Source organism: Trichoderma aggressivum, assembly GCF_033847375.1.
Source record: "Trichoderma aggressivum f. europaeum strain CBS 100526 chromosome Unknown scaffold_020, whole genome shotgun sequence".
Taxonomy (NCBI): Eukaryota; Fungi; Ascomycota; class Sordariomycetes; order Hypocreales; family Hypocreaceae; genus Trichoderma; species Trichoderma aggressivum.
Window position 1 is genome coordinate 89,827 of NW_026946386.1, and position 13,019 is coordinate 102,845.

The 13,019-nt window shown below is 47.0% G+C and overlaps 3 protein-coding genes across 3 annotated transcripts; 2 read left to right on the top strand and 1 right to left on the bottom strand.

The window, feature by feature from the left end:
* Positions 1-129: 129 nt before the first annotated feature.
* Triagg1_5567 (uncharacterized protein) lies at positions 130-1,891 on the bottom strand (the record flags this gene model as incomplete). Its single annotated transcript, XM_062900095.1, has 3 exons — positions 130-171; positions 219-564; positions 609-1,891. The coding sequence occupies 3 exons, from the start codon at positions 1,889-1,891 to the stop codon at positions 130-132; spliced, it is 1,671 nt and encodes a 556-aa protein (XP_062755367.1).
* Positions 1,892-5,243: 3,352 nt separating this feature from the next.
* On the top strand, positions 5,244-6,848 carry Triagg1_5568 (uncharacterized protein; the record flags this gene model as incomplete). The annotated part of the gene is made up of 3 exons (XM_062900097.1): positions 5,244-5,420; positions 5,542-6,261; positions 6,333-6,848. 3 exons carry the CDS (start codon positions 5,244-5,246, stop codon positions 6,846-6,848), a joined length of 1,413 nt encoding a protein of 470 aa, XP_062755368.1.
* A 1,812-nt stretch (positions 6,849-8,660) lies between these two features.
* On the top strand, positions 8,661-10,480 carry Triagg1_5569 (CAZyme family AA3; the record flags this gene model as incomplete). The annotated part of the gene is made up of 4 exons (XM_062900098.1): positions 8,661-8,703; positions 8,755-9,262; positions 9,335-9,468; positions 9,519-10,480. 4 exons carry the CDS (start codon positions 8,661-8,663, stop codon positions 10,478-10,480), a joined length of 1,647 nt encoding a protein of 548 aa, XP_062755369.1.
* Positions 10,481-13,019: the final 2,539 nt, after the last annotated feature.

Genomic DNA, 13,019 nt, shown 5'->3' on the forward strand with positions numbered 1-13,019 from the left:
TGCAATGAACCATGCGATTAAGAACTAACTGGTGTGTGCGTGAGCACGTCAATTGAACCGCCGAGTAAGACCGGCGCACATCACAGTGAATTAGTGACTGCAAAGGCGGCGCCGGCAGGAGTTGCGTTATTAGTCTTGTGTCGCAACAAAGGGAACAAAGCCCTTTGACCACTCGAAAGCGCAGTTAGCTTTCCTTAGTGTCTACCCACAGCCCTTACTTGGATAAGGATCGTAACCTTTGACATGTACTGAAGTGGCATCTTGTTGACTTCGGCAATCTTCACATCCTCTCTCACCGCGCCTTTTTCCACGGCCTGGTCAGTGGCCTTCTTGCAGGCAGCGTCGATAATCGCCTTCTCATCTTTGCCTTCAAGGATTTCGACTGTATCAACCTCACCAGATACCTTACCAATCGCTGCACCGATAGCATTGGCAGCCCATTGGTAAATGGGTTGGATACATTTCTCAACGCCAGCCAATTCATCGGTGACCAGCAAAGCCCCACCTCCAACCAAGAGAACTGTAGCTGAAGCTGCGGAAACTTTCATCTGATCAATCCCCGTTCTAGCTACTTTTTGATATCTTGGGAAGCAAGCTTGACGGCTGACCGGGGTATATCATGGACAAGACTAGGATCACCAAGAGCAGCTTTACCGGCCGCAACAACAACGTCAGTGGCAGTCAAGGTAGAGCCACCAAACACCTTTGCTCGTTTTTGGATAAAATGGCCGACAGATGCAGGGCCAACAGAGACGGATTCGGCGTCTAGAGTAACTGTGCTACCACCGCCTAGTCCGATAGACACAACTTCCGGCATGGAGAATGCCGTGCGGACGCCTGCAATCTCGAGGAACCCTGGAGCTTGACGGGGGAATCCAGATGGTAGCAAGGCACAAACGTCTGTTGTGGTGCCACCAATGCCGACTACCAATATTTGAGCTTGCTCACAGGATGAGCTGTCCGCATTGGTAATAGTACCATGAGGAGATGTGTCTTTGGAAGACATGCCATTGGTGGTCCCATGCACGCTATTTGAAGCTCCATGGCCCTGGCCAATGCTAGCCAAGAAGGCTGCACCTGTCATGCTATTTGTTGGGCCAATGGCAAAAGTCTTGATAGGTAAATCAGAAGCTGCTTCGATATCGATAAGCGTGCCATCATTCTGAGATAGATATAATGGGCAGCCAAGATTAAGACGTTTCATAGCTCGTTGAAAACCTTTCTTGACGCGGTGGCCGGTTCTCAAGATGGAGGCGTTTAAAATAGTTGCATTCTCACGCTCCAAAACCCCGATAGGACCGATATCATAAGAACAGACGACTTTGAGATTAGGTACGGTTTCAAGCATAATTTCTTTGCATCGTTCCTCTTGAATTTCGTCGTGGTCTAATGGGGAGAAAATGCCGACAAGGGCAACAGTCTTAACACCAGCAGCTGTAATGTCCATCGCCGCCTGGCGGATCTGCTGCTCGTTGAGCTCCGTAATCTGCCTACCATCCATCACTAGCCCGCCATCGAGATAGAACACACCACCATCCAGGATATGGCGAAGGCCAACGGGAAAGCCAGAAAAGGGTGGAATCTGGTGAGTAAAGGGGCCGCAAAGCCGCACCGCAACAACGCGATCCAGCCTTCGAGCATCGGCTTCCACAAGGGTGTTGATGAAGTGGGTAGTGCCAATAGTGACGCTGAGAACGCGGCTCTGGTCAATAGCAGAGCTACCCAGCACCGTTTTAATAGCTTCTTCAATGCCTGTGGTGATATCTGGCGTTGTTGGTGCTTTGTGAGTAGCGAGGACTCCCCGATTGGGGCTGGTCAGTGCCTTGATATCAATGATTGCCGCATCGGTATTGGTGCCGCCAATATCTACACTGATGCGATATAGAGACATGGCTGTTGAAGTGGTGGCCTTGGAGGAAATATAGAGGCGATAGACTCAAGTGCACCCACAATAACGAGTTTATTTGTCTAGAATTTGTTATTCTGTTTTTACACTGGAGAGAGCTAGGGTAATTGTCTTTAACGAGGGAAATCGGATTAAATAACCACTTGGAAGCACTCAGGGTAACAACCGTCGTCCGAGACTGGTAATACATGTGAACAATCAAGGGAATCATCCCCGCGCACACACGGCTAACTGCGTGGACCTGATTTAGCGACGAAGAGCTTACAAATGAACCCCAGTTAGCCGTAGATATGACAGCCCTTCAGACCTCGCAAGGCGTAAATTTAGCGAATCATTCGGCGCTACTAAAAAAAACCATTGAAGATATGAGGTTTCAGTTCCATCCGACGAATGCTGGCGGGTAACTTTAGTGTTTAGTGCTGTGGTAGTGTGTCTTTGGTTTAAGGTAAAGTAGTTCGTTCGCCGAAGCTTGCTTCGTTCGCCGTTACGTGCAGGGCTAATTCTTATCCGGCCGTGGACAACTTGTTGTGGGGACCAGACAACTGTCGCTTTTGGCTTATAGCGGCTTCAAATATTTCACAGACTCTTATTGTGGTATGAGATCTGATGGTTATAGTCTTTTATAGGTTCATACGGAGTAGTGACGGTACATATCGTTTAAGGCTTATGATGACGTGGACTATGATGTGCAGAAGTAAGTTAATGTTTAATTAAATAAAGGATATCTATATTGCGCCGACCTAGTTATAAACCTTTCTCAAATCTACAGACTTTGATGAAACAAAAGTTGTAGTAAAAGTTATGCATGATCTTACCAAGGGTATTCATTGTCTTTGCGATAGTGCTGAAATTTATCGTCATCTGCGCTGCTTGTCTCAACGGATACATCCGTTAACTTAATGATATGCTGTTGGCTGGAAGTCGAGTGTTCATCATCTAATCTATTCCATCTAACCCCTTCTTTCCGGCGAATGCTTGTCAATATTTCACTTTGCTTCCCACCAAGACTGTTTAATTGTGTTCCACCCTATAAGCGAGGAATAGTCAGCGATGTTTCAGAGCATCCTGCTGGGAGGGGGTTCTTACATCGGTTGTTCCTGGTCCAGACTTCATGTCAGACTTTCCAGATGAACCTTGATAGAATTTCTTGAAAAGGCGGCGCAATGGAGGCAATGAGCAACTGATTATACCCAAACCTGCCTCCAGGAGCGACCACAAGATTGTTGAACCCCAATTATCTACATCAATAATTGCTGTTAGAAATCCCAGTACGGGTTTTGCCTTATCCGTGGTAAATAGTAGGCAGCGCTTACAAAGAGATTCGTGTGGATACTTATCAGTATCATAAGCATGATAATATCCCAGGCGAACTAGACCAGCGGCACTACCAATAATACCCAAGCTGAGAATAACCTGTACTGAAACTTTCCTTCGCGTTGGCATTTGAAGACGTCGCAGCATGAAGAACGGGGTGATTGCGCAGGTCCAGTCCACCATGGCTAAAACAACGGAGCCGACATAACTAATGATGATCCAACCATCTTTGAGACGACAATAGCCACTTCATCCAATTATTAGCCAAGTAGAATTTAATTGGGGGAGTGTACCCAACCTACATTTTCTCGTTCCATAAGGCCGGAAGAGGCGAGCAGCTTGCGAACATTATGATTAAACACACAAGAGCATTGACAGATAGCAGGGCTATGTTCCCCCAAATTATGTACTCGTATTGTCTGGTAGAGCTAAGCCTCAGGATCATGATGGCCATGGCAAGCTTCGTTAGAATTGACGAGGCAAAGTAAATTATCTCAAACAAAAACATGTAGCTCTTAACCCTGACCTGATAATAGACGAGCATTCCATCAGGTACATGATCGTCATGAGCACCTAAACCATAGTAGGTTGCTAGAATGAGAAAGACGACAGAGGGAATAAGAGGAACCTGTTTCATTGTTAAATTGGCGGTAATAAGAAGATCAATGGGAATGTATCCTACCCAGCCAGCTACAGCGAAAATGTCATCCCAGCCCCATGCTCGCTGTGATCCTGAGAGTCGCACCCGCACGTAGACGCGCAGTGCAACGGTTATCGTAGCTAAGATGGTCACAACATATGTTATTGCTTGGATCGTCTTTGTGAAGCCGTGGACAGGTATCGGAGGCAGTTGATTGGCAATTGCTGATATACGCTCGCCTTCTTCGCTTCGACTCATCAACAAGGCCATAGCTAAGGGCCAAGGAAAGGCCCTTAGAGAGCTGCAGCGGAGAGGGAGCTAAGCGCAGCGAAGGCGAAATTTTGCAAAAGTCAACAAAAGGAGAGAAGAAAAATGTCTACGAGTGTTGCCTTCTGGGAACGAACGTGGTAAAAGTATTAAATCGTAGACGCCTAGGACTGTACCGGGTTCGTACCGTCAGCGGTGTGTTTGACAGCTGCTCAATCTTTGATCCCAGTACGAAAGTTCAACCGGCCCCCATTCGACTAGGACGTGATCGGCATGTTTGACGCATTCCCCTGACTGCCGTGCAGTACTCAATATCGTATCCTCTCCCAAACTCGTGTTCTTAGCTACAGCTTCTTTGGCCATCCTCTTTGAACTCAATAGCTGAGTCTTTTATCATCGCATCAAGATAGTCAGTGCTCTCCAGATTGTATAGTGATGATTTAACTTCTTTTTTGGCAATAGGGCTGAAATATATGCCGACTCTGCGAAGGAATCACAGTATTTGTCAATCCTTGCCAGGAGAGGAATAAATCATAGCTTCTTTGCGAGGTTAGGAGGCCGTTTAACTTGTTAATTTAGTGTATCCGGAATTTCTAGATTCCGCGACGTAGAAAGGGGGAAGGAGAGACCGGGTTATCCTGATGCTGACAATTTTAGTACTAATACGGAGAAAAGTCCGGCATTTCTTTTCCGCCATACTGAGCCATAAAATCACGTAAAAATCCCTCCACAAGGTCCACCAACGACGTCTTTACGACTACGAGTATGCAGATGTTGTTGGTTCAGACGTTGTTGGTTCAAGTAGACTAACTTCTATAGCAGGCCGTTGCTACTCTAAACCCCTGCTTGGGGCAGGGATTGGGATGCGATAGGCATACACTCTGTAGGAAATCATGTCATCCGGGTGAATAGAGCTATTCCGCGCAACCCCTGAGTGCAGAAGCTGGAGAAAATTTATCCGGCGATAAAGAACATTTGACAAATGCAGAAGTCGTTGCAGTTGAAATGTGGCTCCGTCCGAACGACAAATTGCTCTCATAATAATAGATTCGAAGTAGCCATACTTTTCCTTACCGCTGAAAAATCATGTAGACGAATGGGTAACTCTTGACAAGTATGTTTGAATTCTTGTTTAGTCCTTCAAAGGCACCCGAGCCTGTGCCGACCGACAAGATTGTCCCGGTTGGCTTCTTTGATGACACTATTATCTTTAGGACGTTTGTGCTATATACATTATTCGTTTTCGACGATGTACTGGACCCTCAGCACTTACGCACCTCTCTGGAGCGTGTCGTAAGCCGCCCTGGCTGGAACAAGCTGGGTGCTCGACTGAGAAGAAATGTGCGGGACAAGACCGCTTCTCCCCCCTTACGGCGAGGCCAATATATCTAACAGCTGCGCCCTTATCATTTAGGATCGTGGACAGCTTGAGCATCATATCCCGGACAGCTTTGATCCAGATCGTCCGGCAGTGGGATTTGAACATGTGGACCATGGTGCTTTAGCTGTAGAAGACCACCCCGCGGGATCATGTATTCCCCATCCTCCCCGCAATGGCCGACCAGCAATTGTTGGAGATCCTGATAAGCTCTCAGAGTTCATCTACGGCCAGGATACACCTAGAAATCTCGGTGATTACATCTATACCGATCGTCCTCAGCTTGGTCTGCGAGTTGTCTCGTTCAAGAATTCGACAATCGTCGTCCTCCATTGGATACACCTTACTTTTGACGCGATGGCGAAAAAGTCTCTCCTTGATGCGTGGATGCTCATGCTTCAGGGTAGAGAAGACGAAATTCCAGAGCCGCTGGCTCCCGACGAGTATATTTTGGAGCACTGCGGCAAGAAGCCTACGGAGGCCCATGTCCTTGCGGAATATCACATGTCCAAGCCCGGTCTTGTCTGGTGGGTGCTTCAGAACTGCTACAACCTGGTGGTAAAAGAGCAAGAGCATCGTATGGTCTGCGTGCCCGCTGATTATCTCACGAAATTGAGAGAAAAGGCTCTCGCGGAACTTGCTACTCAAGCCACCAGCGAGAAATGGGAGGCTCCATTCTTGAGCGAAGGAGATATTCTAGTAGCTTGGATAGCTCGCTTGGCAATTGCTAATCTTCCAGAGCATTCAGAAAAGCCTGTAAGTAGTTGTTCCTTGATACATATTCTGGAAGCCACTCAACATTCGGCTGCTAAACTTGCTATTTGCAGATTGCTGTACAACAAGCATATCAATGGCGGCCGATTTTGAAGGATCTGATACCAGACAAGCGACCATTCCTCAGCAACTGTGTTGGGTTTCTCGTTACTCTAATGCCAGCTAAAGATGTGCTTCAGAAGCCGCTTAGCTATCTGGCATCCCAGATCCGCCGGTCGATTAAGGAGCAAGGCTCTCGGGAACAAGTCGAAGCATACACCTCGTTGATCCGACTTGACCCAGCCAACAGGGCGCCTCCATTTTTTGGCAGCACGTCGATGCAGTTACTTATGTTTTCCAATTGGCAAAAAGCCAACGTGTACGCAACTGATCTATCAGCCGCGGCCGTGACACCACGGCGCACGCCGCTCACACCATCCTACGTCCAAAGCGTACAGGGCCCATATAACTTCTCTGATGGAATCATCATCGTGGGCAAGGATGTTGAAGGTAATTATTGGTTTTCTGGAAACAGAGCAAAAGGCCTTTGGGACATGATGGAGAAGAAAATGCAAGAGCAGGTAATTTAAGTCAGCATTATGACTACCCTCCTGAGCCGGTTATCGCGAGTTGTATTTTGTATACATGTACGTAATGCGAAAATTTCACCACTTGCCTTCAAATTCCGACGTTGTTTAGCGTAGGGAACAGCCGATGCTCCATTTACTAAAGATCAGGGAATCAGATGCAAAGGCGATGTCTTTAACATAACAAAAAGTTGGACAATGAAAATTTTTGCAACGTAACGAAGCATAATGAAGCATTTTTTAGTTACGAAAGTCAGTGATTAGGATCATATCCAGCATATCTCTAGAGTGAATTTATCATTTGGTTGTACAATAACATTGACTATTGTCTCGGTGAACGACTCGCTCACCGGAAAGCTTCTATCTTCTCACCCCGAGCCCAGATCCCTGTTCCGAAATTTTATGTACCCATGAATGTGCACCATCGCATCCTATCGAATACTATGCCAGGACCAGCTCCTCCACACCCAACTGGGTGTTCTGCGGATATGCTGGCTTTGATCATCCTCCCGAAAGCCGGTCTTGTGCAGGTTTTCATTGATGTTACCAGGGCTCTTTGAACCAACATCGCTTGCTTCGTCAAAATATGTCAGTGTAGCCATCACAAGATAGACATCTTGATCATTGACAATAATTTCATCGATATAAAGGAGATATCAGCCTCTTTTCGCCTCGCACTAAACCAATAGTGGAGGCAGGATGGAACTAGCACAATTGTTGTAGAAAGAGGATCGTGAAGAATTTTGTTTTGTAGCAAAGCATGCTACTTGTACAATGGCGCACAGGGGCAAACCATCAAGTTCTAGAGCCACTACCGTCTGATAGGCTTGAAAAGGGGCATTTTGAGCTGAGCTGATGCTATTGAGCTTAGTTGAATTAATATCTAATTCGTGTAAGCCATAGTGTGGTCATGTACTGAGTAAGCCGTAAGCGAATTGGCAAATATCGCTCCAGTTCTGCGGTCATTCTCACCCTCCCTTTTGGTAACTGATAGCGGAATGGCTCACTACTGGGTGCGGAAACGTTTATTAGCGTAACATGGCTGCTGCGGACACAGGTAAGCTTATTTACAGAACAAGGGGAGAATCAAAAAGAAGTTGTAACTAGACAATGTCTTACTAGATCGCGAGGCAAACTACAATACTATAATCACATACTAGTGTGAGAAGTCGACATCGGGTTCATGCCCAGATTGCAAGATACAGGGCAAGGAGGAGACGGAATCAATACGTAGACAAGTAATATATAGTAGAAGTATACGCCAATTCTCTTATTCGAACAGGCTAATCAACAGCTAAACTCTTTCGGCTAATTCGCCTACACACTGAAAGCCAAGCTAAGATACACGCCTAGTCTAGATTTCAAACTTGCATCGATTTCAAATATTGAATATGATAAAGCTTATTAAACACTAGCAGGTGTGGCTTACAGGGACTATTCTTCTTGGCAAGGAATGTGTCGAGATATGTCGCTCAAGCGTGGCGGTCTCGGCAATTCAAAGTGCCCATCTAGTCTCGCAGCGGGATTATAGTCCGGTTCTGTGGAAGCCGAGCAACCGAGCTAACCGGCCGGAATCCAAGCCCTGTGGGATTGACCCCAAGACCAGTGGCATTGAGTGCAAGCCCTGTGGAATCAGAGTATGGTCCGCGTTATTTTTAGACGCTGAATCCACCATCCAGTGAATGTTAAATAGCGGGAAGTATGTCTTGCTAAGAAGTATAATCAGCTGTAGTACCTGTTCCTCAATAAACGATTCACTTCTACAACTTTTCGTCAGGTGTATTAGTGACATTAATGACGAATCATTTTAACATCATGTCTGAGGCCGAGACACATTATGATTTCATTGTCGTGGGGAGTAAGTTGTCTCTAGATTGTCCTAGGCCTATACATTGCTAATTATCGCCAGGTGGCCCAGCGGGATGCGCTACGGCGAGCGGTCTGTCCCGCTCACCTAAAAAGCCATCTGTACTCCTCATTGAGGCTGGAGATGACCATACACAAGCCCATCTCCGTGTCGATGGGCAGCGATGGACTACATTCACCCAGCAATCTATGAACACGGGTTATCAGACAGCCCCGCAGCCCAATTGCAACAACCGAGTCATAGCCTATGACCGTGGGCGTGGTTTAGGAGGTTCAAGTACGATAAACTTTGGAGTGTGGACTACGGGGCCTCGGGATGACTTTGATGAATGGGCTAGGCTGGTTAACGATCCTGCCTTTGCCTGGGATAGCATGCAGAGCCGATTCAAGATGTTAGAGACATTCCATTTCGAAGTTCCGACTGGAACGGATCCATCTAGTGTATCACCCAAGACAAACGACCATGGATCTGCAGGGCCACTTCACGTTGGTTACGCCTCAGAATGGGAAAGGGATATCCAACCCCTACTGCAGACATTTCGGAATATGGGGTATCCGGTCAACCCGGACCATAATTCAGGAAATCCTCTTGGGATGTCGGTACTGATAAATTCGGCTCATAGAGGTCTTCGCTCCGTGGCTGCAGATCTGCTGCAGCCCAAGCCAGATAATTTAACCATCGTCACGGGATCAGCCGTCCAACGGGTACTTCTTGACGGGAAAAGGGCAGTCGGTATTGACTCAAATGGGAAACATTGTATGTGCAACCACACAAGTTTATATCGACGGATGCTGACAATCAGTTAGACTTTGCCACTCACGAAGTCATTCTTTGTGCTGGCGCCCTAGACTCTCCCAAAATACTCCTGCATTCTGGTATTGGGCCCGCGGATCAGCTTTCCAGGTATGACATCCCGGTGGTTCACGATGTCCCGGCTGTCGGGCAGGGTCTTCGCGACCACGCATTTTTGAATTTGGTCGTTCGGCGAAACGAGTCGGATAATGACCGCCGCTCCTTTTATGGCAGCCAAGAAGCAATGGATGCCGCTCAGGAGCAATGGAATCAAGACAGAACGGGCCCATGGTCTGTCTTCGGATGTGAGAACCTGATTGGCTTTTTTAAGTCAGACTCTGTCAGCTCGTCTATGGAGTTCCAAAATCTGCCTCCCTCGCAGAAAGAATTTCTTCTCCGGGAAACTGTCCCGCACTATGAACTCCTGACTCACTTCCCAATTCACTACTTCATACCAGGATTTGCGCCAGAAAACCTCAATTACGAGACTCTTTTGATATTTCTACTAAATGAGCAAAGTCGTGGGGAGGTGACGTTGCAGTCAGCTGACCCTAACGTGCCACTCAAATTTGATCCCAATTTTCTTTCTCATCCCTTCGACCAACGAGTGTGCATTGAGGCACTACGGGCTGGCATGGCGGTCATTAGAAACCCGTTATTTGCCAAGGGTAGCGAAGCTGACATCGTTGTCCCGAAAGTGGCTACCTCCGATCATGGTTTGCTCCAATTTTGGAGAGAAAACATGACCTCGTCTTGGCATATGGTTGGCACTGCGAAGATGGGGCGGCTTGGCGACAGAGATGCTGTGGTCGATGCCAACTTCAAGGTTTTGGGTCTTTCATCTTTAAGAGTAGCAGATAACAGTGTGCTACCGATTCTGCCAAATGCTCATACTCAGAGCTCGGCCTATGTTACTGGAATGACGTGCGCGGAGAAGTTGATAGCGGAGTACCAATTGGATCAACTGTACCTATAAACACAGTACAATTTCATCACTGAAAGGCAAGGGTACTTTGAGGATTTACAAATGATGGATATCTTTGGGGACATCGTTATACTTCGAACCCAATATTACCTACGTCAAATGGAATCGTAGTGATTCATGATCGCCATCATAACAGCCATTATTGACATGGGAGAAGCGATATCTAAAAGAGATTTGAAAATAAAATGTAGTTTATACCTGAAATGAATTAGCACGTATGTTGAAGGGTTGTTTTAGCTGCTGAAGGCCTCGGTGGGCTTGCCCACTGTGTACGTACCGATAGGACAACATTTGCGCTCTAACTGGTCGCAGGTTTCCATACTTTGTGCAGAAATCTTCTCTGGATTCCATCTCCGCTAGATTGCATCGAGTAATTGGACCTTGTTAAATGCCAACCTGAAGAATTGGGAAATAGTCCATGCCCCTTTCCTCCCATTTTGCAGGCCGACGAATGAGTTTAGCTACACTGTCCATACCTTGTAATTTATTCCTCTCATATTACAATGTTAGATATTTGTGCAGCTGAGTTGAAGCTGATTGATATGCGAGGCTATGCATGGAAGAATACATTGCAAAGAGTTCAAACGTATACACAAACATCAGTGCAGATGTGAAAAACTCTTGTGATGTTAAAATATCGTAACGATACATTCAAGGATATGAGATATGTAGTGTTACAAGATGTTTAAGAACTCTGGAACATACTATTCTTATGGCTACAACCACGGTGACGTTGGCAGGCGAATGTCGATCTCGGTAGTAAGATCCGCAAGCTTTTGAGATCCTTCATTAAATGCTCAATCCTGCAAAAGCGTGTGCGATAAGAGTATTTGTTTCTTGTTCACTGCCACCTGTTTCGGAGTTAGCCTTTCGCTTGCATCCGTGCTCCTAAGTTTGCTGCTTCTTGCGCGTATTTGCATTTCAATCTCATTGCCTCGCCAAACTTGAGCACAACAAATGGGAATGGCAAGCATGCAAGCGTTAAGAAAGCATGTATTGAGCTTGCCCAGGGTATGCCAAGGTTACCATACATCTGGTCTGCGAACAGTGGGAAAGCCACGCCAAAAAAATGCCCTGAGCATTGCCGAAGCCCCAAGTACCGATGCCGCATATATGGTGTACGAGTCAATCAAGTAGTTGAGGCAGGATAGAAAGACCAGAACGCAACCGAAACCAATCGGAGCAGAAAGAGTAATACTGACTGCCCAGTGTATACTTGGCGAATTGGTCCACGCGGATGCGAACATGCCAATGGGTAAAGCAACGGCACCAACAGCTCCTTGGGGCAACCTGGACTCGGGCGTCGCCGGCTAACCGAGTTTCTTATATCGGCTGTCATCGATAATGGCATATATAAGTCCAAGTATCATACCACAGATAAGGCCTAAAAATGCCAAACCTCCTAGGCCTTTACTCCATCCTCGGCCACGCTGATAGACAATTGGCAATGCAGGCATAAACATGTAGATTGTCCCATATATTATCGCCAGATAAGTGGCGGCGATTAGCACGATTGGCTCGCGAAAAAGAAGAGTGCAGGGTCGCATTAGAGCTTTGCGAAAGATTTCATATGATGCTGCTGTGTCATGATGCTGCTGCATGACGCTTTTGTATGACTTCCCCGTCTCTTTAGCAAGACGCGCTGCTCTTTGACGTAATACCACTGGTCCATATGACTCCGGCACAAGAATCGAACCGGCAATCCATATGATGCCGATAAAGATGTTGCACACACCTTACACCCACCTCCAACCGACGTTCATAGAAACAAAGCCGCTTACAATAGGGCCTAGAACAGGCCCCATAAATGGTGCTGCGCAGAAGAAGATCATTGCCAGCCCCCGTTGTGCCGCCGGGAACATATCAGCAATGACTTCGCCTGAGTTTGTCAATGGCGATGCACCAAACATTCCAGTAAGAAACCTGAAGACTTAGAGCCGTGTCATGGAGCTTGCGCCAGCTGAAGCAGCCACAAAAGCTACCACGTAGGTATGTGTAGTGATGAAGAGAATTCTCCTGCCATACAGCTCCAAAAGGGGTGCCCACAAGGCCGTCCCGATAACAAAACCGAGTAAATAGAGAGATATCCCGAGAGCAAAAATCTCCAAGCTGCAATGAACTTGTTCAAGAATTTCTTTTGCCGAGCCAGAGTAGGCGGGGGAAGTGAGCGTAATCGCTAATACTGAGGCGGTTACAACGAATATGATGAACCATTTCTTGATAGATGAGAAGTTCATGGAGTTTCCCAGATCACCATTGAGGGATTCAACAATGAAAGGATCAGAGGATGAGCCCATTCCATCATAATAGTCGCCGTTGTGGGGTTTTCTTTGCTTGGTTGTTCAAAGCCTAAGACTGTCATGGTTGCTTTGGCCGGGCTTATTCTTTGAGGGACTGCAACCAGATTCAGAATGGAAGTAGCTGCATGTATGAAAATGGATGCAGGATATATATAAGAAATGCTGTAAAAGTGTCGGGGGGGGGGGGGGGGGGGGGGGGGGGGGGGGGGGGGGGGGGGGGGGGGGGGGGG